The sequence below is a fragment of the Schistocerca nitens genome, chromosome 6, assembly GCF_023898315.1.
Source record: "Schistocerca nitens isolate TAMUIC-IGC-003100 chromosome 6, iqSchNite1.1, whole genome shotgun sequence".
NCBI classification, from domain to species: domain Eukaryota; kingdom Metazoa; phylum Arthropoda; class Insecta; order Orthoptera; family Acrididae; genus Schistocerca; species Schistocerca nitens.
In genome coordinates, this window is record NC_064619.1 from 123,480,613 (window position 1) to 123,505,324 (window position 24,712).

Consider the following 24,712-nt stretch of genomic DNA (forward strand, 5'->3'; position numbering starts at 1 on the left):
TTCTGCTGTATGTGGATGCAACAGTTGGGAGTTGATGTTGACTTACACTCTACTCTCCACAGTTCTCAAAGCTGTTGTCTGGTTCTTCCTTCAAAAGGTGAATTCTTCATGTGAGGATACCTGATATTTCATGTAGTTGTACATATACTATAAGCAACTTAAGCACCATCAATTCTGCTCTCTCTCTCTCTCTCTCTCTCTCTCTCTCTCTCTCTCTCTCTCTCTCTCTCTCTGTTGCCATTTTCTGGTATTACATAGATTCTAAAATTGCCCATTGTGATATTGGTTTTATTACTTTCAGGAAAGTACATTACTCTGCTCTCATTAGGAATTGCTGGTGTAATACAACCATCGGTACTCAATGGAATTTACTTCTTAACCTTTCTTGCTTCCATGACATGGTGGGCATGTTACAGGGACTTGAGAAGAGCATTTTCAGTTGTCCTTCACATTATTGTGTTAATTGCAGCTGTACATATCACAGCAATTTTTTGTATGCAACTGCAGTACATACAGGAAATAGTTACTGATAAATGCAATGTTTGCAGGTAAGAATTATATTCCAAACAGTTAACTAAGTGAAGGTGTTACCTTAACTAGCTTGGATATATATGTTGTCGAAATAAAGCTGTGTCGTGGTGAATGTTCTGGAAACTGTATAGTTGTGTGAAATATAGCAAATTTCTCAGTTGTAACTAGATGTCTGACTAGCTATCAATTTATTCTTCCTTTTTCATTGTATTCCATTTTTGCAACTAAATGCAAGGCAGTTTGTTTTTTGCCATAGGCATTTTGCATCTTTTACTTGTGAAGCATCTTCTGTGGCCTGTAATACTTTTTGTTTAATGTAGTAGTTAAAAATATGTTGCTATATTAATTTTCACTGAAGGAAGAAGAGGACGGAGTGATCAGTTCACAATCCCATTACTTTTTTATTACTCTTGCATAGCTAGATTTCGGCTATAAAATAGATACAGTATTGAACAGTACCAACAACATGGAAGACAAAACAATCCAGTAATGATAAAAAGTTGTGTTCTCACATACTACTAAGCCATGCAATGCAGTGCTATATCTATTTTACCACCAAACAAGTAAATCACTATTCAGTTTTTAGCTTTAAAGGCTAGATAAAATGGCAGTTTGTTTCATAATCTTCCTGCAAACAGTGTAACACAGTTGGAGCTACGTTATACATTTATGTATGAAATTTCACATCAATAGAGGGCATTTTCATGTTTTATTAAATGTACTTCGTTAAATCATCCTTGTTGTGTTGATCTTAGTTATTTTACTACAGTGTTAACAGATCTTCATAAAAACTGTTTATAAGAACTTTTATATTTCTTTAATATTAAATATTTAGTGGATCTTTTAACCACTGTGATATGAGTGTCTACGCTAGGCTTTTGATGAATTTCAGATTGGTATGTAATTTTATTTTACCAAGATGATCTTCAACAAAATATTTTTAATTTTTAAAATTTTTATTTCTAAAGTGATGTAACAATTTAGTATTATACAGTTGTATGAATCTATTAATGATGCTTTGCATATGTTTTGGTGGATCACTTTCACCACTAAGATGTTAGCAAGCAATTGTAAGTTGACATTTCTTGAATACTTCAAAGTGACATGCAAATATGCTTGTTGATTTTAGATACTAAAAAAGGGTTTTAAATTCGAGTCTTATATGCATTGCACGGTGTAAGCTAAGGCCACTGTACTTGCTGTAAACAACTGCTTCAGTGTCTTTCTGCCTATATACCAGTAAGATCGTATGGTGACATGTACTACCACAAGTTTGTTGGATTGTAACTCAAACAGTATGTTGATCAGAATGGGTAGCTGCTATTGGATAACTTGCTGTTTTACTTATTGCTCTATGTAAAGTAAATTAATTCTGATTCTGTAATTTCCGTGTGTTGTAGCACTATAGACAGCTGTTTGTAGCCCAAATCTAAATATACACTAGTAATAAAAACTAATGGGATTGCGATTGGTTGCTGTGTACCTGTCTTTCCTTATAGTTGCTGTGCACAACAATTCCTTATAGAAGCAAAGTTGATTAATATTCTCACTTGTTATTCTGTTGTTTTTCACATTAGAAACAACTTTGCAGCACAAGTTTTGTAAGGTTAAATTATCATTTGGTTTTACTTAAGACTTCTGATCAGGGGTGGTGGCAATGGGGGTGGGGGGTCTATGGGGGCTACAGCCCCCCCACAATGGAGTATCATATTATACTGGATAAAATGACATCAGAAATCGGTGAATATATTACTCCAATGTAGAAATATAGGTTGCAATGTATTTCAAACACATTTTAACAAAAGAATAAGAGCAGCAAATAGCTTACTAGTTAAATCAATAAAATATCATTTAACTTAAAATGGGCGTCTTATGATTAATTAATACACATTTTTTACCCTGAACTGAAAAACAGCTACCAAAAACTACTTTAAGCAACACCAAATTTTACCATTTTGTCGGTGGAGGACCCTACCTCTCCTTTTATTAAGCTATATTCCATTCCCCAAACCCAGTCTCCCCACCACGCTTGACTGACTTCTAGAATTGCTCTGGCTTGTGATGTTGTTAATCCATGTATGTTATCCTGGAGATATCTAGTCAGTCTGCCGATTTTCGACATTATTTCAACCACATTTATTTGGTGAAAAAAACATTGAAAATCAGCCATCTGGAGTATGCAGACCATCTAAATACATCTCCAGGACAACACATATCAATTAACATCTTCAGAAATCGTACATTCCGAGTGATAATTTAACCTCATGAAACTTGTACTGTGAAAGTTTTTTCTAATCTGAAAAACAAGAGGAAAACAATTGATAATATGATATAGCAACATAGTTGTGACTAGTGTGCAACACACTCATTACACACATAAATCAAACATGTGTTACAGGCCACTGAAGAAGCTTCACAAAGAAAAGCAGCAAAATGTGTATGGGAAAAAACAAACTGCCTTTCATTTAGTTAAAAGGACAGAATAACATTTCAATGAATTTTGAAACAACTAAGGAATGACAGAAAAAAGATAAAATCACAATCTTCTTAAATTTGAAGGAACGTGTGCATTATTATAAAGAAAATGACAGCCTCTGTTATTAAATAAACTCTAAGGGCTTCTTATGAACAAACTACATTATACTCGTATAGTAATTGTTCATTTATTGGCCTGAAAAACTGAGTCAGCATCTCTGCAATTAATTATTTATTATCTTTGCAACTTATCTAATTATACAGTGGATCTATTTTGTACAATTTACTTGTACTTACTGTTATCAATTCAACTGTTATTTATTGGACAACACAAATTTCATGTAAAACTGCTCAAAATGAAGAAACATCTTACTTTTGACATATTATGTTCAATTAACAGGTACCTGGGACTAAAATCACTTGTCCATACAAATTGCTTGGATCCAGGTGATACGTGGTACATTGATGCAGACTGGACAAATTTTCTTAATCCTGCTGTTCTGTTTTGGTTGTACTATGTCCTGTCTCTTGAAGCCAGGCTTCTCTTCATGCCACATGTAAGTATGTTCCCAAACCATCTCTGTTGCTCTAAGTTAAATGCCTGATATGCATTAACAGGCTGACAATTAACCCATAAAATGATTAAATGCTAATGAAGGTATGTGGTTGTGTTAATTGATTGAAAGTAATCTCTGGTTTGAATAGTTGGTAGACTACTCACATTTGGTCTATCTTGGAAGTCATTTATTTCTGTGTAGTGGATTTTATTCTTAGACATAGGGAAGTGCTGCTATATTTGTTAGTCAGCTAGCAGTTTATTTAGCCACAGTAGTGATTAGAAAATTACAGCCTAATTTATAGTAACAGACTTTGAAGACTACCCTTTAGCACATTTGGCTCATAAATTTCATATAGTAATGACAGATGATAATATTTAAAATAATACTCTCAAGTTCTTTTTGGTGAAGGTTTATTTAATTTAGCCTTGGTGGAAGTGGTTTGTGTTCCTGCAGAGGTTGCTTTTTGTAACTTGTGTGTGTTTTATAGCACTTCAGTTAGAGAATATGCACTGCCTTTGTGGGAGTGGGTGTGTCATTAGTGTATTGTTCCATTCTGCTCTCATCAGTTGTGATTTATAACTCCTCTTCCTTGATGACAATAACTGTGGCTTCTACCACTGGTGTACAGGATTGATGAGGTACACACTAAGCCTGCTACCATTTGTGGATGACATTACCGTATTCTTAGGTTAATCTGAAGTAATTATGCACACATGAAGCAGAATGATCAGAGTCTGCTGTCAGATTCCCTCCTTTAGAGAAAGTGACATACTGTCATGGAGATTAAGTGATTCGCTGATTACATTCTTTTATTTTTTATATTTTTCATGAGACAATTATATGAGCATTTCACCATGTCATCTGCTTTCAACAAGCCAGTGGTCATCTTCAGATATAAGGCACATGCTGCAAGTAGTTTTTGTTGCAGTAGTGCAAAAAGAAACCATGTGTAGCATATGCCTTTAGTCTGAAGATGACCACTGGCTCACTGAAACTGATTATGGCATTGTGAAATTCTCACGTGATTGTGTTGTGATAAATATAAAAAAATAAAAGAACAGTTTCCTTCCTAATAGAGGATGTCATAATTGGTGTGATGAAAACACTTACAGTTGTATATTAGAATGCGTTGTAGCCCATCGATGTTATGCAGTTGCTTAGTAATCTGTAGTTAAATGCAGTCCTTTATAGTATGTTGTTGGCAGTGTCCGTTACTTGCACTCTGCTGTATTTTAAAGTAAAGAATTTTAACTTATTGTATATGTTTCTGTATTTAGGAATACATTAATGAAATGAATTGGAGAGTCTGACTGTAGGATAATGCAGCACTCAGGGTATATGTGCCAGAGTCTATATGGAGTTCAAAATCTGTCATCTGTCTTCATAGCTCTATACTCACAAACAATGAATTGGAGCAGCATTTCTATGAACACAGCTGTAATGAATTGTTAGTAATGTTGACATTTTACATGTGGCATATAAGATAAGCTAATTTTGATCATATAGATAACTAAATTTCATTGCCTTGTCAACATATTTAGCAGAATTGGTGTTTTCCTCTCCAATAATACACTCCTGGAAATGGAAAAAAGAACACATTGACACCGGTGTGTCAGACCCACCATACTTGCTCCGGACACTGCGAGAGGGCTGTACAAGCAATGATCACACGCACGGCACAGCGGACACACCAGGACCCGCGGTGTTGGCCGTCGAATGGCGCTAGCTGCGCAGCATTTGTGCACCGCCGCCGTCAGTGTCAGCCAGTTTGCCGTGGCATACGGAGCTCCATCGCAGTCTTTAACACTGGTAGCATGCCGCGACAGCGTGGACGTGAACCGTATGTGCAGTTGACGGACTTTGAGCGAGGGCGTATAGTGGGCATGCGGGAGGCCGGGTGGACGTACCGCCGAATTGCTCAACACGTGGGGCGTGAGGTCTCCACAGTACATCGATGTTGTCGCCAGTGGTCGGCGGAAGGTGCACGTGCCCGTCGACCTGGGACCGGACCGCAGCGATGCACGGATGCACGCCAAGACCGTAGGATCCTACGCAGTGCCGTAGGGGACCGCACCACCACTTCCCAGCAAATTAGGGACACTGTTGCTCCTGGGGTATCGGCGAGGACCATTCGCAACCGTCTCCATGAAGCTGGGCTACGGTCTCGCACACCGTTAGGCCGTCTTCCGCTCACGCCCCAACATCGTGCAGCCCGCCTCCAGCGGTGTCGCGACAGGCGTGAATGGAGGGACGAATGGAGACGTGTCGTCTTCAGCGATGAGAGTCGCTTCTGCCTTGGTGCCAATCATGGTCGTATGCGTGTTTGGCGCCGTGCAGGTGAGCGCCGCAATCAGGACTGCATACGACCGAGGCACACAGGGCCAACACCCGGCATCATGGTGTGGGGAGCGATCTCCTACACTGGCCGTACACCACTGGTGATCGTCGAGGGGACACTGAATAGTGCACGGTACATCCAAACCGTCATCGAACCCATCGTTCTACCATTCCTAGACCGGCGAGGGAACTTGCTGTTCCAACAGGACAATGCACGTCCGCATGTATCCCGTGCCACCCAGCGTGCTCTAGAAGGTGTAAGTCAACTACCCTGGCCAGCAAGATCTCCGGATCTGTCCCCCATTGAGCATGTTTGGGACTGGATGAAGCGTCGTCTCACGCGGTCTGCACATCCAGCACGAACGCTGGTCCCACTGAGGCGCCAGGTGGAAATGGCATGGCAAGCCGTTCCACAGGACTACATCCAGCATCTCTACGATCGTCTCCATGGGAGAATAGCAGCCTGCATTGCTGCGAAAGGTGGATATACACTGTACTAGTGCCGACATTGTGCATGCTCTGTTGCCTGTGTCTATGTGCCTGTGGTTCTGTCAGTGTGATCATGTGATGTATCTGACCCCAGGAATGTGTCAATAAAGTTTCCCCTTCCTGGGACAATGAATTCACGGTGTTCTTATTTCAATTTCCAGGAGTGTATATACAAGATATTAAAATAAATGTGAATAATATTTTTATAGATGTTGGTATGCATAGAACAAGATTGAACAGTGTAATAGAGATAGGTCATGGAATAAAATCGCTTTGAGAAGTGAGCACTAATTAGCAGGAGGAGAGAAGTGGAAAGATGTGTATTTCATGATAAATTATATCTGCTGAGGGAAGTTTTGTAACATCACCATATTGTCAGGTGTGCTGACGCAATTTCAGTAGTTTATTATAGGGTGCTTTCTGAATTGTAAAACTGATCTACAAGCCAGTTAGTGCATAAAAGCGCATAAAAGTTTGTCTAGATGTTTTGAGAAAATAGTTGTTCTCCTGTTCTGAAAATCTGTACCCACATTATCTCAAAGCAATCGTCCAAGTCACTTATTGTTTCTGGGTATTTTGTGGAGCCTGGACTATGTGGCTACTATTTTCAAATTATTTTGAAATGCTGAATAAGGCAAAATGCAGAACAAAACTTGTCTACAAACTGTGGGCTGTGTTGAATTATGCATCAGAAAACCTTTTTAATAACATGAATAAAATACACACACCAAACATAATAGCATTAAAAATACTTGTGCAGAGCCTGTGCTAGATTCAGGGTCTCGTGCATTTTCGATTCTCCTGTGTGGCATACAAGTGTTCTTTTTTTGTCTTAATTCTGATTAGGTTTTTCACACAAGAACATTACGTGCTGATGTGAAAGGAATTTGTGTTACTTATCTCACTCAAGCTCTGATTTTAAAAGGATACTCTCAATTTGGCTCAATATCATTAGACTGGTAGACTGATTCAAATTTCAAACTATTGTTCCATAAATTCAAAGAAAAAACTGTCTGTTTATAAATGCCTCAATGAGTGGTGTTGTCGATGTGCTATTCCATTGGTCTGTGGGATTTCAGTTGGGTTGTAGCCCAAGGAAACACACTCATTTCTCTAAGACTCGGTATATTCCATTACAGATGCCCACATTAAAAGAAGTCATACAGCCAGCTGAACAAGCAAGATGGCTTGGGCCATTAGGTTAAAAGAGTCAAAGAACTTGCTGTAGTGGAGATGTGTCATTCATACCTATGAAAGCCACACAGCCCCCCCTCCCCCCCCCCCCTCCCTCCCAGGAGGGGGACTGTGTCTGGCAGTGAGGGTCAACGTGGAACTGCTGTATGTGGTGTGGATGGATGACGTGTTGGCCTGCACATGAGGATGGAGCGGTACGGGGAGGGACTGTGTCCCCCACGTGATCGGCTGGCATCATTCGAACTTTGATCGATTCTGTATTTCTGGATTTCCGGAAGGCTCTTGATGCTGTACCACACAAGCAGCTCATAGTGAAATTGCGTGCTTACGGAATATCGTCTCAGTTATCTACACCTACATCTACATTTATACTCTGCAAGCCACCCAAGGGTGTGTGGCAGAGGGCACTTTATGTGCCACTGTCATTACCTCTCTTTCCTGTTCCAGTTGCATATGTGATTGGATTTGTGATTTCCTGTCAGAGAGGTCACAGGGGACTGATGAGGTCCTGGTGTATGTGGCGAAAGAGGCCAGATGGAATGTCAAATTTGCGGAGAGGTGGAACAGTGTGCCTGATGACTTTGTTGCGCCGCTGATGCAGTTCTGGGCCCAGGTCTGACAATTGCGCTTCATGTCTCACCACACAAATCGTTTAGACACAAGGCATGTCGATGATTTAATTCCAGTGTGTGCTAGACAATGTAGTGTGTCAAACACTGAACAGTGGAGGGAGGTGGGGATGAGGGGGGTCGTAGGGTGCCAGTGGAGGAGTTGCATCAGACTTCCTCTCAGACACTGGCAAATTTTGCTTTAATGAAAGACAGCGAAGTGGAGCTGCTGTTGAGAAGTTGCTGTGTATCCTCGTCCTTGTTCTGTAGGGACTCGAGGTCGGAAAGGTCAACAATCATTGAGATGGTGCTAATGCGGGAAAGGAAATTTGCAGTGATGTTGTCAGTGCCTTTGATATGGCGGACGTCAATGGAGAATGGAGAGATGAAATATAAATGCCAAAAGTGACAGGGGGAGGGGGAGGGTGAGAGGGGGGTGTGTATGGCATCTGCTACTTGTTTATGGTTGATCAGGATGTCGAAAGGTTGGGCCTCGACGTCGGGGCAGAAGTGTTTCACTGCCTCATAAACTGCTAAAAGTTCGCGGTCGAAGGCTGAGTATTTTTATTGGGTGCATGAAAGTTTCTTCGAAAAGAACTGAAGTGGCATGACTACATATTGTGGCATTATTGAAGGGCCACACCTACCACAGAACAACTGGCATCCGTGATGGTGAAGAGCTCAGCATCCCAGATTGGATGAGTGAGGGTGATGGCTCATGCAAGAGAGTCTTTCAGGGCCAGGAAGGCTGTGCGCATTGGATCTGTCCATGGAATGGGATGCGTCCCTGAAGTTTGCTTGCCAGCGAGGGCGTTGGTGGGGCGGCCTGGGTGTCGGCTGCTGCAGGTAAATGACGATGGAAGTAGTTTATTGTTCCCAGGAACCACAGAGCTCTTTCTGTGTGATAGGGAATGGCATGGATAAGATTGATTCTGGCGGCTGAGACTGTGTACCCCAAGATGAGGGAGTTTCCTTTACTGTTGTGATGTGGCATTTGTGATCTTGCGCGGATTTGCCGAAGATCAGGATATTGTCAAGATATATAAAACAAAGTCGAACTGGAGCAAGAGAGAGTCAATAAATAATTGCTACATCTGGGCAGTGTTTTTTAACCCGAATGGCATGAAATGGTACTCGTACAACCTGATGGGGGTGATAATCACTATTTACGAAATGTCTTGGGGGTGCTACTGGGATTTGGTGATAAGCGCGTTTGCAATCCAGTACGCTGAAAATTGTAGCACCCGCGAGAAGGTAATTGAAGTTGGAAATGTTTGGTATAGGATAATTCTCCATCACAGTTCCAGTGTTCAAGCATATGTAATCGCCACACATATGAAAGGAGCTGTCCTGTTTAGGGGTGATGTGTATGGGTGACGACCAGTTACTATCGGATGGCTGTAAAATTCCCTCTTCAAGAAGTTCATGTATTTGCTGGCGAGCTGAGCGTAACTTGAGTGGGTTAAGGCGGTGAGCCTTGTGGTGAATAGGTGGGCCCTCGGATGTGATGATGTGATGGACAGTGCCATTCATGATGGTGGAAACCAAATGTTTGATGACTGTGTGTGGCGGGGCATGGTGTCAGTTGATTTATTAGGGACACATGGCTTGGATGCGGTATAGTTGTCTGCTCAAGAGGGGAATGGCAGTGAAAAAGTTACATTTTTGTTATGTTTACACCATCCTGGATGACAGTTTGTGTTTACACTCGGAGCACTTGGTGGAGCGTGGTCACACGGGATATCAGAGTTAGAGGTGTGGTGAAACAGAGAACTTCGAACAACATTTGGCGACAGGTGGTGGTGTGATAAAAAGTTGATTCCCAGGATCAATTCTGCTATGTCCGCCACGTGGAAGATACAGGGGAGGGAGAAGCCATAAGAGAGGCAGAGTTGAATCATGATGGAACCGCAGGTCTGAAGTGTAGATGAGTACATGGCTCACAGGAGAGAGTGTGTGCCTGTGAGGGGGGCTGTGACCATCGATTTAGGTATGACTATGATGTCAGTGCTGGTGTCCATGAGGAAGTTGCGACTCGAAGAATAGTCTTTGATGTAAAGACGGCTGTTTGATGGGCCAGAGGTGTGGATGGAATGTAGCACGAGTTGGTGCTTATTGGACTATTGGTTTTTCAGATACTTGCATGGGGGGTGGCAATTTCTTGCGTCATCGCTGAATATGGTGAGGGTACATTGTGAGAGGAGGTGGCCGATAATCCTCTATGTGTTCATGTTTGTACACCGCCCCTGCCCCTGCCTGTGGCTGGGCGAGCTACCAGTGCAGGACTGCCGGCCTGTTGTGTGAGCTCCTGTTAGTAGCGTTGGTATGTGAGTGAATAGACTTGGTCAGCCGTCCTCCGAAGCAAACCGATGGATTCCAGGGCATGGGGGAGGAGGTTAACCTGGAGATCTGTAGGCAGTTTTGATAAACACACAGACCACAGGGTTTCGTCTGGCATCATCAGCTTGCTGACCAGGAAGCGTAGCCAGTGCTTAAGCTGGGATGGGGTGCTGTTGCTGAGATGTTCCTTGTACAGTATTCACAGAATAACATCTTGTGGGGAACACGAGAGGCACTTGATTATAGTCTGTTTTGCAAAATCGTACTTCAAAGTTACTGGTGGTGTCAGAAGTAGGTCGCAGATCAGGTCTGTGTGCCCATGCAGTTGAGTCATGAGACATGGGAATTTTGAATTGTCATCGGTGACGCAGTACAGTTCAAACGAGTTCTCCACTAGTACAAACCACATTGCTGAGTTGTCCTCGGATAGTGGAGGTAGGGTTGGTAAGTGATCCGGTGGTGGTGACGAGGTGCAGTTAATTCTGTATACGAGTCCCTCGTATCACTTGTATGACATGGATGCTGGACCAGCACTGTCGACACAGATGGCACTGCGTAGAGTGCGAGTGAGCAGTCCGTCGGAGCAGATGAGAATGGCACTGAAGCACTAGGAAATGATACTGTAGAACTGTCCGATGCAACATTTGCGGCACAGAAGTCTGACACAGAAGGCATGGCCGGTGCCATGTGAAAAGCGAGTGGATGAACAGCTGCAGCTGAAACCTCCTGCTAGTTTACTTGATTGGTGGGGGGGAGGGGGTGGAAGAGCTGACGTAAGCGTTGCAGCACAGTAAAATATTCCCACCGGGCTATCAACATGATGAGCCAGGGCATGTTTGGAAGGGCGGAAACCACAGTTAGTATCACTATGCGCCACATTGTTCATATTAGGTGGAGGCCTATATAGTGCACTGTGGGACCAAACAGTCACTGGGGGCGGAAACTGGCCTGGAAATGTTCGTCATATACACTGTGCATTGTCCACTTTGTAAACCTATGAAGTGGTAAAGCAGTCGGGCATCGTGGGAGTACAATCGGTACACTTGGTCTGCCTAACAAAGGTGAGATTGCACACGGCACTGCTGTAGCAGTCGCCCGGGTGGCCGGCATCTGATACATATTTTGTGCACGAAATGCAGAATCTGTGTCAGCTTGACGAAATGCAGGAACTTTGCTCTCCTCGTTACTGTTTTCAAAATGCACGTACCAATGCACACTCGTTGGAGAAGCAAAGCCTGAGTCTGCAGTCACATGCTGCACTGTCTAGTGGCGAAAGTGTTGGGGTGATGAAACTGCAGGAAACATGCCGTGTAATCCAGATGGTGGTGAAGCAACAAAATGTCCCAATGTAGGTGCAGGAGCTTTGATATCCACCTGCTGCACAGCGGGATGCATGTCCAAGTGGAACGAATGAAGGCGTAAACAAAGCCGTCGCGGTAGACGCAAAAATACTTGCACTACGAGGAAACAGTGTGCGAATTCTTAATCGGCTCACCACTGTGGGATTTCAGTTGGGTTGTAGCCCAAGGAAACAGACTCATTTTTGTAAGACTCAGTATATTTCATTACAACAAGTCATACAGCCAACTGAACAAGCAAGATGGCATGGGCCATTAGGTTAACAGAGTCAAAGAACTTGCGATGGTGGAGATATGTCATTTGTACTTTTCGATGCCACAGGTGCATACATTTAGTCGGCTTCACATATTATTTTGAAGCTCTTATTAAGCTGATCTTAAATTTTTCCATTTATCTGTTTGTGGGTCCCTTTCATATTAATGTTATTCCTTCCTAGACTTTCCATTGTTTAATTATTGGAAAGGGTTTGGTGTATCACAAATTTCATTTGAAATGTGCTGACTACCCCATTCAGTTCTTACATCAGTAGTATACCTTCAGTTGTGTTATTAGGGGTACTGAAATAACGGATACATGCACTACATTATCATCACAAGGTTAACAACCAGTGAACTGATGTTTTACCATGAGCATAGGGATTTGAGAAGGTAACATTAATCATTGGATGATATGGATACATGAGGAGGAGATAAGAAATATTTTCGTGAAGGCAGAAGAAAAATATAAGGATGACTGAAGAAAGAATATCCATGTGTGTAACTCCATTCTACCCAATGAACTTGCATGGGATGAATCAACACATTTGGCATCATATGTCTTTATACCTCTCCAGCATTATGGGAATGCACTTGCTTCCTGTATCCTTAGTACGTTTTGTAGACAAATTCATTTCTATGCATAATTACACAGCATATTCTCTGTATCATGACTGTTTTTAATTTCTGCTGTTTTTCTTAAAACTCTATCCTAGTAAACATTTTGTCCATGTGAAAACAGTGGAAAATAACTCAAGATGTTTGTCTCCAGTTCAGTGGGAGTAAATAATTTCCATCTAAGTGCAGTATTTCCCCTCAATAAGGTTTCTTGATAATTGTGTGTCTGGGAAATGAAATTTCATGTTATACCCTAAAATGAGATGCAGTGTACAGTACTTCTTGTGCTGGATTTTCGTCACCTACTTTATTTTCTTGGCATTGTTATCAAATTTTGTTACATTTCTATCACACAATCACTATACTCATTTACTGTGGCTGTATGGTTTCAAATTTAAATGCTGTTCTGTATTGTCTAACGGCCATCAGCTAAACCAGACATACTCAGGAAATAGTATGAATCGGCAACAGTGTTTGCTGTCAACAATATTATTGACTGCAGAATCTAAGTAGTGCATCAGTTTCAAATTCAAGTATTTGCTCTGTGGCCGTACAAGAGTCCTGCAACACACCAAAGCTTAAATGCATGTGCTAACACCAGTGATTTCTGTTATTGCCCAGTGTGCAAGGACCTTCCTTAAACTTGTAATTTGAGATATTACCCTCAAGTTACTTCTCTGTACCAGAAAAATCACTATTCCTCTTGCTGGACTTGAGTGATTTGGCTGTTTTGAACATATTGATGGTCATATATATGCTGTTCCAGGAAGTTTCTCTAGAAAGCAATGAATACTCTGTCATCAGTGGGAGCAGAACACAGATCAGCCGTCCAGAGGTAAGCTGAAATAAAACTGAGAACAAGACCTGTTACTGTTGTCACTGTTGTGAACAGAGAACAACTGCTTCATCCTGCTTGCTTTGCCCTCATAGGGTTGATAAAACTGCTGTATGACCATCCATACCTGTATAATAATGTGTGTTCTCTGTTTGGGAGGTATTCTGTACATTTTTAAAGCAGTTTTGTAACTATTTGTTTATAAGGGGTGTAATACTTTAAAATAATTGTAAGAAAATCACCAAGTTGAGTGTTGTCATTCCAGTATTGCTAAAGTTATCCATTGCTGCTAATCCAAAAGTAGCTTAAATTTTGGGTGCTTTTGTCTTCAGATATTGACTCATTTGTTTCTTGAGTGATAACCTACTGTGGCTTATAATGGTCTTTGTAACACTAAAAAGCTGTATATGCAAATGATAATAGAAAAATAATCTTGTTACGCAACTGCAATAGAACAGATTGTATTCAAACCTGTGTCTGCTGATCTGCTGCAATCTAGTGAGTGGATATTTTTTCCTATTTATATTTGCTTGTAATTTCATTTTGAGTTACTCTTTTCGGTATGTGTAGCATAATTGTTAGTCCTGCATCTCATTTTGAGGGACACAGGCTTCAAAACATGGGTTGTATGTTCTTTGTGACATTGGTCTGTGTTCAGTGTAGCAGAGATACTGCATTAGTTAGTTCACCTGTCACCAGGAAAAAAGAAACCTACACTGACACTTCTTTACAACACATTGTCTTATGGATTCAGTGTCTGATGCCACATTTTTTTTTCCTCCTGTGTACTTCCATCTTTTTCACATAATATAAGGTCAGGTGCCCCTTTCACTAATAAACTTTTTTTATTTGTTTGTGTGGTGCTTTAACTTATTGTCCAACAGGTTCCAAATTCAGTCCTATTTCTTTTTCTCTTACACCTTACTGCTTGTGTTATTAAGAAATGTCAGAGAACAGTGAAAAGTGCAGAGATAGAGTGCAGCTAAGGCATTCGTAATAATAAGTCTGTAACAGAATTGTGGTCTAGCCAGTAGTGATTGTGGTTAAACATATTCAAAACAAATCCCAATAGAAATGAAATGGTAAAAGACCTGTTGGCACACGACATATAGTAGTCCACTGTCAAGCAATTTTAGTTAACATGAGAATCAGTTCCATAATGTCTGAAATTTTCTTAAACACTGACATAAGCCTCTTTTAACACAGTGCCCATTGCTACTTGTCCCCTGTAGCGTATATTGCAGTCTTCTGTCCACTGTCTATTCTGATAACCTGGGATTTTCCATTTTCTACAATTTTTTCTCTCTCTGAATGTTAAGATTGCTTTTAAATGCCAGATTTTGCCCTTCCTCACATGCCGAGTTAGCCGAGTTCCATGTTAATTCTTTGTTTTGGGTCTCTTACGATGTTATGCTTCATCTCATTGTAAAGTCTTACTTTCCTCGGTACAGTACTTCCTGAAATGGAAATTATATGCTTGTGTGGTTTCAGGCTGCTGTGGTTTCAAGTTTATTTCTGTGTTGTATTATGTATAAAGTGATAGTTTTTCTTCTCATTAGTTTTCTCTAATTATTAACAACTTTTTAAATTGCTTGTTTGGATCTCTTTAATGTTAGTGCAGATCATGGTTAAATTTTTGAAAGACTGCCAGAAATAAGTTGTGAAACATAAAGTGTTATTTTTGTCATTGCTTCTGTGTGTAACACACTGTAAATCCAAAATAATAATTACAAATTCAAAATTCCTTGTAACTGACTGAGATATCTAATAGAGAAAACTTTGCTCATCTGAATAGTTTGTGGGGTACATAAGGAGTTACTTTTAACAAAATATATCACATATGTTCGGATGATGTGAAAACTCATTTTGTACTTGTAAGGAGTCTTCAGTAGTATAGACCATAGAAAATGTGAAAGTGAGTGTAATATACTCTGGAGGTATGAAAATATGTAATATGATAAAGGAAAGAAAAAATTCAGTGATTACCAAGAGTAAGTGTTACAGTGAATTCTTAATAAGCAAACCTGATAACAAGAATTGTAGTAGTAGATAACAAATAAACAAAAGAGATATGATACAAAAAAATTGACATGAAAACCACAATTCAAGGGAGAACTAACTGAGGTGACAGAGACAGTTTCAACAAAGCAAATCATTTTATCACAATTGTTTACTATTAATGACTTATAAGTGTCTAAAAATGCAACTCTAGTTATGACTCCTTATGTTCTTTTTTGACCTACAGTGTGTGCACATTTATACGAGGATGTCATTTTTGGAAAGCAAAAATGAAGGCAGGCAACCACTCACCCATAGCAGGTTGATGCATGCAACATAGAAAAACATTACAGAATGTGTCTGAAAACATGAACTTAAACTAGAAAAAGAGTGATAGCTCAGAAACTAAAACGTCTCTGTTATGTTAAATGTTTCTGTATGAACTACACTGAAATAGCTACAGATTGGTAGTTGCCTTTCCTCATTTTTGTTTATTTTAGACATTCTGGAATTTCCTTTATTGTAATAGTGTCTCTTTAGTCACAAATCAAATTAAGTGGGAAACACTGCTGGAAAAATGAAGCAGAATCCTTTGGGATGACAAGTGCACCAAAGTATGCACTGCTGCTGAGAAATGTTCCAATTTCCTTTCCCCAAATGTTTGGTCATGTCTTCCTGATGAGAAAGTGTGGATTTAAGAAAATGCTTGTTGGGATTGTTAGATACTAGTAAAGAACATCATGCATGTGCAAACTTCATGTCATGAACATGTACGATAGAGAGCTAGTAAGAATTAAACCATTACACCAGTAGAAAGCCCAAGCTATAGTTTGATGTGAAAAAAAAGTATAGCAAAAGAAGGGAATTTCACATTATGCTACATCTTCAATCAGTTACCTAAGTTGTTCTGTGTCTTTTGTTTGTATAAGAATGTTCTTTTCTGTATGTATGGGGGGGGGGGGGGGGGGGGGGAAAGAGACATCCTTCTTCAAAAAGAAAACTGAGATCAAAGATAAGGTAAGTGAATTTTATACCTGAAGATATAGTTATTTCCCCCTTTACCTCCTTTCTTATAGAGTAAATTGTCCTTGTATTGCCCAAGAGTCTAGACGACTAGAGGTGATTTGTTGAACATTTGATAGATTTATGGAAAATGTGGTTGAAAATAGTGCTCCAGTGAAGACAGGAAAAGATGTGACATAAAATGTTGGTATTTCAGTTGAAATAAAAATGACAAATTTCCTTATGATATTGAAACGGGTTTTTTCTTTTACTTGTCTGGTATCTCATGTTACATGCTCAAGAAATTTGTCTCATGGTGTAAATGTTTAAATGTCTTGTAATGTTTTGTGCCATATCAGGTGTGATACAAGTGTATCTTTAGAATCATTTGAAAATGGACATACTGTGTGTTTCTCAAAAACCGTCTGCAGTTCACATGCTAGATAAGCTTTAATCGCCAATACCTGCCATTTCAGACTAAAGGTAGTGAAGATTATCTTAGCATGGATGGCAGTGCTCCTCTGTCACGCCAGATATCAGTCAGGCTTTCACAGAAGAGATTAGCTCGCAGTCCTACTAACAGGTGGAGGTCAGCTACTCGGAAAGTCCGAGTATGTAACTTTGCTACTAACATAACACTGTTTCTTTATTGGCTGTTGCTTGTGAAATGTGCTGTCTGTGCTTCTTTGCTTTTGTTATATTGCTGTACAGTTTTATTTTTAAATTCTGAGTTATAATTAGAATATTGTTTTCAAGTATTGATCACAATGTGTAAGTCATGCCTGACTTTGTGATGAGAGAAACTTTACAGTAGGTGCAAAATGCATTATTGTTACCAGTAACAAGTATTAAAGTCCATAATGTTTAACTCTCAGTAACTGTAACAATTGTAATTTGTATTCTGTTAAGTTGGATACAAGTGAATTGTAGTTAAACTGATTAAAAATGACTACTTTATTTTTGCATGAAGCTTTTGTGTCAGTACTTTAATTTTTTACATGATATTTGCAAAACATAGAGCATGCACTAATTTTTAATTAATTAATAAGTACTTCTACCATTTCATGAGCACAAATGAAAGCTGATTTTCCTTGGGTATTTGTTAACTTAGATGTGTTCCTGTTTCTGATGATTTTTAGGTTGAAATTGAAGACGATGAGAGTGTCGGCTTTAGAGAAAATACTCCCGTATGTATTAAATAATTGAATATTTCTTTATAGAATTATTAATTCCTAGTACATCAGTGTAATATAATAATAATAATAATAATAATAATAATAATAATAATAATAATAATGATGCTTATTTATGTGGTATCATTATATTTACAATTTTGCTGTTGACACACACACACACACACACACACACACACACACACACACACACTGTACACTTGTTCTGATAATTGGTACTTGTTCTCAAAGTAATTTATGTGTATCTCAATATTGGGAAAAGGATAGCACACCTCACTGTAAAGATGACACATTGAGCTGCAGAACAGGCACAACAAAATGTATGTTAAAAATACTGTTAAATGTTGAGCAGTCGGGCAAAGAATTCTTCTGAAAAGAAAACATACACACACATTCACACAAGCAAGTAAACCCCACACACTTATGACTGCTATCTCTGGCTGCTTGGGCCTTAATGCAACTGCTGCACTGAACAAAAGCAGCAATCTGGAAGCAGGGTGTGAGGAGAGAGAAAAGCACTGTCTGGCGGAGTGCACAGGGACTAGACTGTGGCATGACAAGGCTGTGAGGTGCAGCGTTGATAGGCTGTGGGGAGGGAGGGCTCGGGCGAAATGGGGAGTGGAAAAGGAATTAGGCAGATAAGTGAAGAAGGGTAGGTGTGTGGCAGAGAGTGGCACACTACTACTTTTCATTTGAAAGGAAGGCAATCATGGCCAGCCACTTGGTACCTTCCTATGCCAGCCTGTTTATGGGCCATCTAGTGACTGAAAACCCCAGACCTTTGCCTTGCTCCAGGTTCATTGATACCTTCACAGTCTGGACTCAGAGCCAAGACACCCTACCCTCATTCCTTCACAACCTCAACACCTTCCCTCCCATCCACTTCACCTGGCCCTCCTCAACCCCCTGTATGACTTTCCTGGACGTTGAACATCTCCGCTCTGATGGCTCCATCCACATCTCTGTCCACATGAAACCCACCAACCACAAACTGTACCTTTATTTCCACAGTTATCATCCCTTCCAAACCAAAAAATCCCTCCTACACATCTTGGTCGTCCAGGAGCAGCATATCTGCAGTGACAACGATTCCCTTGCCCAGTGTGTTGAAGGTATTCATAGTCAGTCACTATCCCCCAGATCTAGTCCGCGAACAGATCTCCCATGCCATTTCCCTACACACCCCCAAATCCCCAGCACTACAAAAGAGAGCCCCATTCATCACCCAGTACCACCCTTGACTGGAACAACTGAAATGCAGCTTTTACTAGGACTTTGATTACCTATGATCATGCTCTGAAATGAGTGACATACTACCCAAGAGCCTTCCCACCTGTGAAGGCAGCCATATCATACACCACCTCTGCTGCAATCACTGCACAGCTTTTCATATTGTTATGAATACCATCTAGCTGCCCACCAGGATGACTGCCCACTGTCAAAATGTGGCAAAGAGCATGGTGGACTAAACTGTGGCACAGTGTGCAGCTGAATGTAAAATGCTTGATTTCAGTGGCTGCTTCCTATCCTGGGCCATCTGGATCTCCTCTCCAACACCATATTTTCTGAACTGCAGTCATGGGCGTTGCCCTTACAATGGTACATTGTACGCTCATTAAGTTATCCTAGCCTCAACCTACGGTAATCTGCTGTCCCCACACCCTCCACCAACAGTGCACCCCCCCACCCCCTCTCGACACCACCCTATCATCTCCTGCCTATTCATGTCCCCTCACAATCATCATGTGTTATCCTGTGCCAATGCACCTGCCCGTCTTTTCTCTTCCCTGCTCCTCTCTTTTTCCATCTGTCCGCTCCCCTTCTCACGCATCTTCCTGCCTCATAACCTCCTGACACATAGCCTAGTAGTCTGTCATGTCTCTGTCTAGTCCCTGCATGCTGCACCAGACAGCAATCTTGTCTGCACTCCTGCTTCCCCCCCCCCCCCCCCCCTTGCACATCTCCTGCTATCCCTCCCCCTTTCCCAGCCCACTCCAGATTGCTACTTTCATACAGCACGAAGTTGCATTCTGATCTGAACTGCTGGAGATGATGGTCGTGCCTGTCCGCAACTCAATGTTTCATTTTTGTAGCAGTCTGTCCTTTCCCTAATATTTTTGATAATCCAACTTGGAGTTTCCATTGTTCATATTAAAGTTTACTGTTTATCATGTCTTGAATTTTTATTAAGTGTAATGTTAGTATGTGGTGAAGGCCATTGTCATTTTTTCCTTCATGTAACAGTAAGAGTTAAGATTATGTAACTATTAATGAACAACAGACCTTGCCTAGCTGGAGAGCTTACATGCCTCACTAATACAGATAAGCTATACATTGGGTTTAATCACAGTGGAGGTGTTTTAATGGAGAGGCAAGACCAACCTCTGGTTCCTGAAGGAAGACAGCAGCCCCTTCACTAATTACAGGGGTAACAGTCTGGAGGATTAAGTGACCCAACCTTGTAACGCAAGCCAATAAGGTCTAGCTATGCTGGTACTGCAGATGGTTGAAAGCAACAACAGCTGTTATTTTTCCCAAGGGCATGCAGGTCTGCTGTATTGCTCAATCCTCCCACTACCAGGTTTTTTTTTCTTTCACTGAGTCCCACTAGCATCACAAAGACCCCAAGTAATTCAGATGGAACAGATTGGCAATATTTTAATGAACTAACACAAAAACATGCATTACAGCTGCTCTATGTAGCAGCCATTCTACATTTATAAATCTTACATTCAAGAAACAAAAAGAAATTTAGATTGTGTGTATATTGCCCACAGTGATACTAGTGCAAAAAACTGTGGATAAATTATGTGTTGTAAATATTAAACTGAACAGAATGTCTTTGAACTGTATGCCTGCATAGGACAGTTGATTAAGAGGGAGAAAGTCATATATTTTGAAAGTAATAGCTTTGAAAACAAGGGAGATGTATACTTCCAATGTGCTTAAGGGGTCATAGTGGTACTAGGAGGGTTAATGATGATGTTATCTTTTTGAGTGCAATATTCCTGAGGTAAAATAGTCCCCCATTCCAATCTCCAGCTGAGGACTACCAAGGAGAATAAGGAAAAACAAAACTAGCATTCTATGTGTCAAACTACAGAACATTAGCTCCCTTAATCAGGTAGGTAGGTTTGAGAATTTAAAAGGAAAAGTGACTAGATTGAAGTGAAGTGCAGTAACTGGAAGATCAGGACATATGGTCATATCAGTACCAAGTTATCAAAACACAAAATCAAGTATCAGTAATGTAGGAGAAAGTCTAATGTGTAAATATATGAGGGCCATTCAGTAAGTAATGCAACACATTTTTTTTCTGAAAGCAGCTTGATTTTCTTAAGTCTTCAAATACATCATATTATTCCCCACTTCTTTGGCTACAAAACCCTATTTTTGAACATGATCTCCATTCCATGTGATGGCCTTATGCCTCTTACTAGAAGGGCCTCTATGCCTGCATAGTACCACTCTACTGATCAATGTCGGAGGCAATATCTTGCTGCATCAGTAACTTCCCATCATCCACAAACTTCTTTCCACAGTGTGTATCTTTTATTGGTCCAAACAGATAAGTCAGAAGGTGTGAGTTCTGGGCTGTAAGGTGGATGTGGAAGAACAGTCCAATGAGGTTTTGTGAGCTCGCTTGGGTCCGCAGATTTGTGTAAGGCCTTGGGTTGTCACGATTAAGGAGAAGTTCATTTGCATTTTTGTGGCAATGAATGTGCTGAAGTTATTTCTTCAATTTCCTGATGGGAGCACAGTGCACTTCAGAGTTGATCATTGCAGTATGAGGGGAGTGCACAGTGCTACAGTGCAATGTATTACATCTTTCAGTGGGTTTGTGATTCATAAGTATTGTGGTGACTCTTCATCTGTTGCCGTTTTGCAGTCACCATTGCAATACCATTTTGGATGTAAAGGCAACTGATCTCTACCATGTCATTGGTGTTATTTGAGTAGATATTTGCAGCAGTGTCCAATTCAGTGATTTCTTCAGTTGTTACTACTTCTAGGGTTTTGTACCTCAATCAGTAAAAATAGAACTCTTATAGGACTGTATGAAATGTATTTTTGCCATCAGCCTCTTTTATTTTAAACCCAAACATCGACCAGTTTCAGTCATGGACCATCTTCATGGATAAGGGTTAAAATGGTTTAAGCCACAACACTTCATTTGTCAGTACTTAAATAATGCGTGGAGCATGTCATGAGTATCGGTATACAATACAGGACTTTTAGAAGCAAACATACAAACATAATAATAACAAAAGTGTACCCAGAGCAGTAGGATCACTTTGTCTGTCTGTCTGTCTGTCTGTTCGTCCGTCTGACTGTCTGTCCGACTCTTGAAAATTTTTTTTCTCTGAAACAGATAGACATGTCAAGTTGAAATGTGTGGCATACTAAGGGCTATGGCACCTTGGTGTTGTAATCAATGTTAGCATCTAAGTCAATGCAATCAAGAGATAACAGTGATTTATGTCACATTTTTTGATACTCGCAAACTCTCTCATCAAAACTTGTAGGATTCTTCCCATTGGTCTAGAATCGTGAAATTTAGCAGGAAGCAAGGTTTCAAAGTACAAATAAAAGAAAAAAGTCCTAAAACTGTGAATTTGTTATAATATCTCTAAAAAAGTCATTTCCATCAATCTATCTGTTAACCCCCTTTTCCTCAGGAATGGGCTAATGTATCAAGTCAAAATTTATGTAGAATTCTAATGTCTATAGTCACTTGGTGGTGGAGTAAATGTAAGCTTTGACGTTATAGCAACCAACAGATACACAGCCATTTATGTCACATCAATCAGTCAATCAATCAATCATATTTTGACACTCTCAAACACATTGATCAAAGCCTACAGGGTGCTTCTCATTGACCTAGAATAATGAAATTTTCAAAGAAGCAAGCCTTCACAGTACAGCCAAAAGAAAAGATCTGAAAGTTATTATTTTGTAATTATGTCCAATGAAAAAAAATTGTCATTTGTTACCCAACTTCAAGCTTGCGATTAAAATATTCCCAAAAGTCTTGGAATCCCTAGGACTGATATCTTGCTGGTATCACTGTTGGCGGCAGGCAAAAATCATTGATGTCCTCGATACCCAGAATGGATGAACTGTCTGTGTATTTAATTAAGTTTGTACAGAACCCTCAGTGCGTGAGTCCTACTAGCACAGAGCCAATTGTTTTTATGTTACTGATATTTCCTGTATTTCCTGTTCTGCCAATTGAAATTCTCTGTCTGTACTTTGTCTAACGACCTTTTGTTTTAGGGTAAGAAACAAGATGTCCTAAAAATGACCGTTTAAGAGACAAGCAATGTGTTGCTTTGTTGTAGGAAATTCTGAAGATACCTATCTAATCAATGCATTTAACTGTGGGTTATTCATAATTTTAAAACATATTGTTCCAAAATAATTTAACACTTGTGAATGTGTAACTCTTTTTCATTCAGTACTTAATAAAAGACAAAAATAGGTTTTTCTCAATTTTAAGTCTGTTAAGGTGGTGGAATCTGTATTATTAATAGCATGTTTGTAATGCTTTTGCTTTTGTTGTCATTCTATCACCACAGTACTCATTTTATAGTAACTCTCAATTGTTAGAATAGTGCAAGCTTATATGCTGTATAAATGCTATGATTTATACTGTCCATAATTGGTTAGTCTAGATCTAAAATATTAGCATCGTAACTGTGTTCAACAGATGTAAGCTGCTCCCAGTTGCATAAGTAAGTATCTTGATGATGAAATAGGAATTGCTAAGGTTTATTATGATCTGTAAATTATTTTTTATTTATTTATGTATTTATTTATTTATTGAAATGAAAGTTCAAGATTCAGGTGGCAGAAGTAATGTTTTCTCTCTCATTAAGTCATTGTTTTGGAGCTGTACGTTCAAAACTTAAGTTCATCATCTTCAGCAATCAGGACACAGCAGTGATTATCTGGTATGGAGGAAGTAAATCTGTGACAGTGAATGTAGATGCAGAAGAAGGGGGAAGTTAGCTGTAGATAGATAGGTTGGATGTAGTTCACAGTATTGGTATTCATCAAATGGTGCACCTTTAATGAAACTTACTTTACTTACTCCCGTGACACCTTTTGCAAAAGTTGAATATGTTCTATTGCTATTTACTGTGATATTACTATTTTAGTTAATTTTTCTGGTAATGGGCTAAAAAATTATTTAGAAAATTTTGCTCATACGAGCTCAGTTCAAAAAATTCTGGAATATTCGTAATTTTGTGCCAATAGGGTGTTGGAGCGAAATGCAGTTGGCAACCCTGCACATGACTGTGTTTAATGTCTAACTGCTAGAAGTGTTATTGCCGTATGTCATGTCAGTTATCATTCAGTGCTGTTTTGAGTAGAACATTGTGTTGCACAGTGTGCGAATTTCGAGATGGCAGGGTTAGAGGAATAATGTGTCTGCATTAAATTTTGCATTAAACTCGAGAAAACAATTACAGAGACACACCAAATGATGCAGAAAGCCTATGCTGATAAGTGTTTAAGCTGTACTCAGTGTTACAAATGGTTCACACAGATTAAAAGTGGCCAGACAGAAGTAAAAGATGACCCTTGTTCAGTACGCCCTCCGATGTCTACCGACGACACTCATGTTAGAAATGTCAGCGAAACTGTGCAAGCCAAATGAAGACTGACTGCTAGAGAGACTGCAGAAGAATGTAACATTTCAGTTGGATCATGTCAAGAAATCCGGACACAGCATTTGAGAATGCACTGCCGTGAAGTTTGTACCAGGGCTCATGGGTCAAGACCAGAATCTGTGAAGAGGTTTTGGATTGTGCAAATGAGAATGAGATGTTCCTTAAGAGAATCATAACTGGTGATGAGATGTGGATCTATGGTTATGATGTTGAGATCAAGGTTCAATCTTCACAGTGGGTTG

General features: G+C 40.0%; 1 protein-coding gene across 1 annotated transcript in view; it reads left to right on the forward strand.

Moving 5' to 3' along the window:
- Nucleotides 1-24,712, forward strand: part of LOC126263224 (piezo-type mechanosensitive ion channel component) — a 686,714-nt gene that overhangs the window by 227,462 nt on the left and 434,540 nt on the right. The window contains exons 6-9 of the mRNA XM_049960308.1: nt 302-548; nt 3,407-3,563; nt 13,532-13,600; nt 17,740-17,787. Of these exons, the coding sequence (XP_049816265.1) occupies nt 302-548; nt 3,407-3,563; nt 13,532-13,600; nt 17,740-17,787 (521 nt within the window). The remainder of the gene's footprint in view (nt 1-301; nt 549-3,406; nt 3,564-13,531; nt 13,601-17,739; nt 17,788-24,712) is intronic.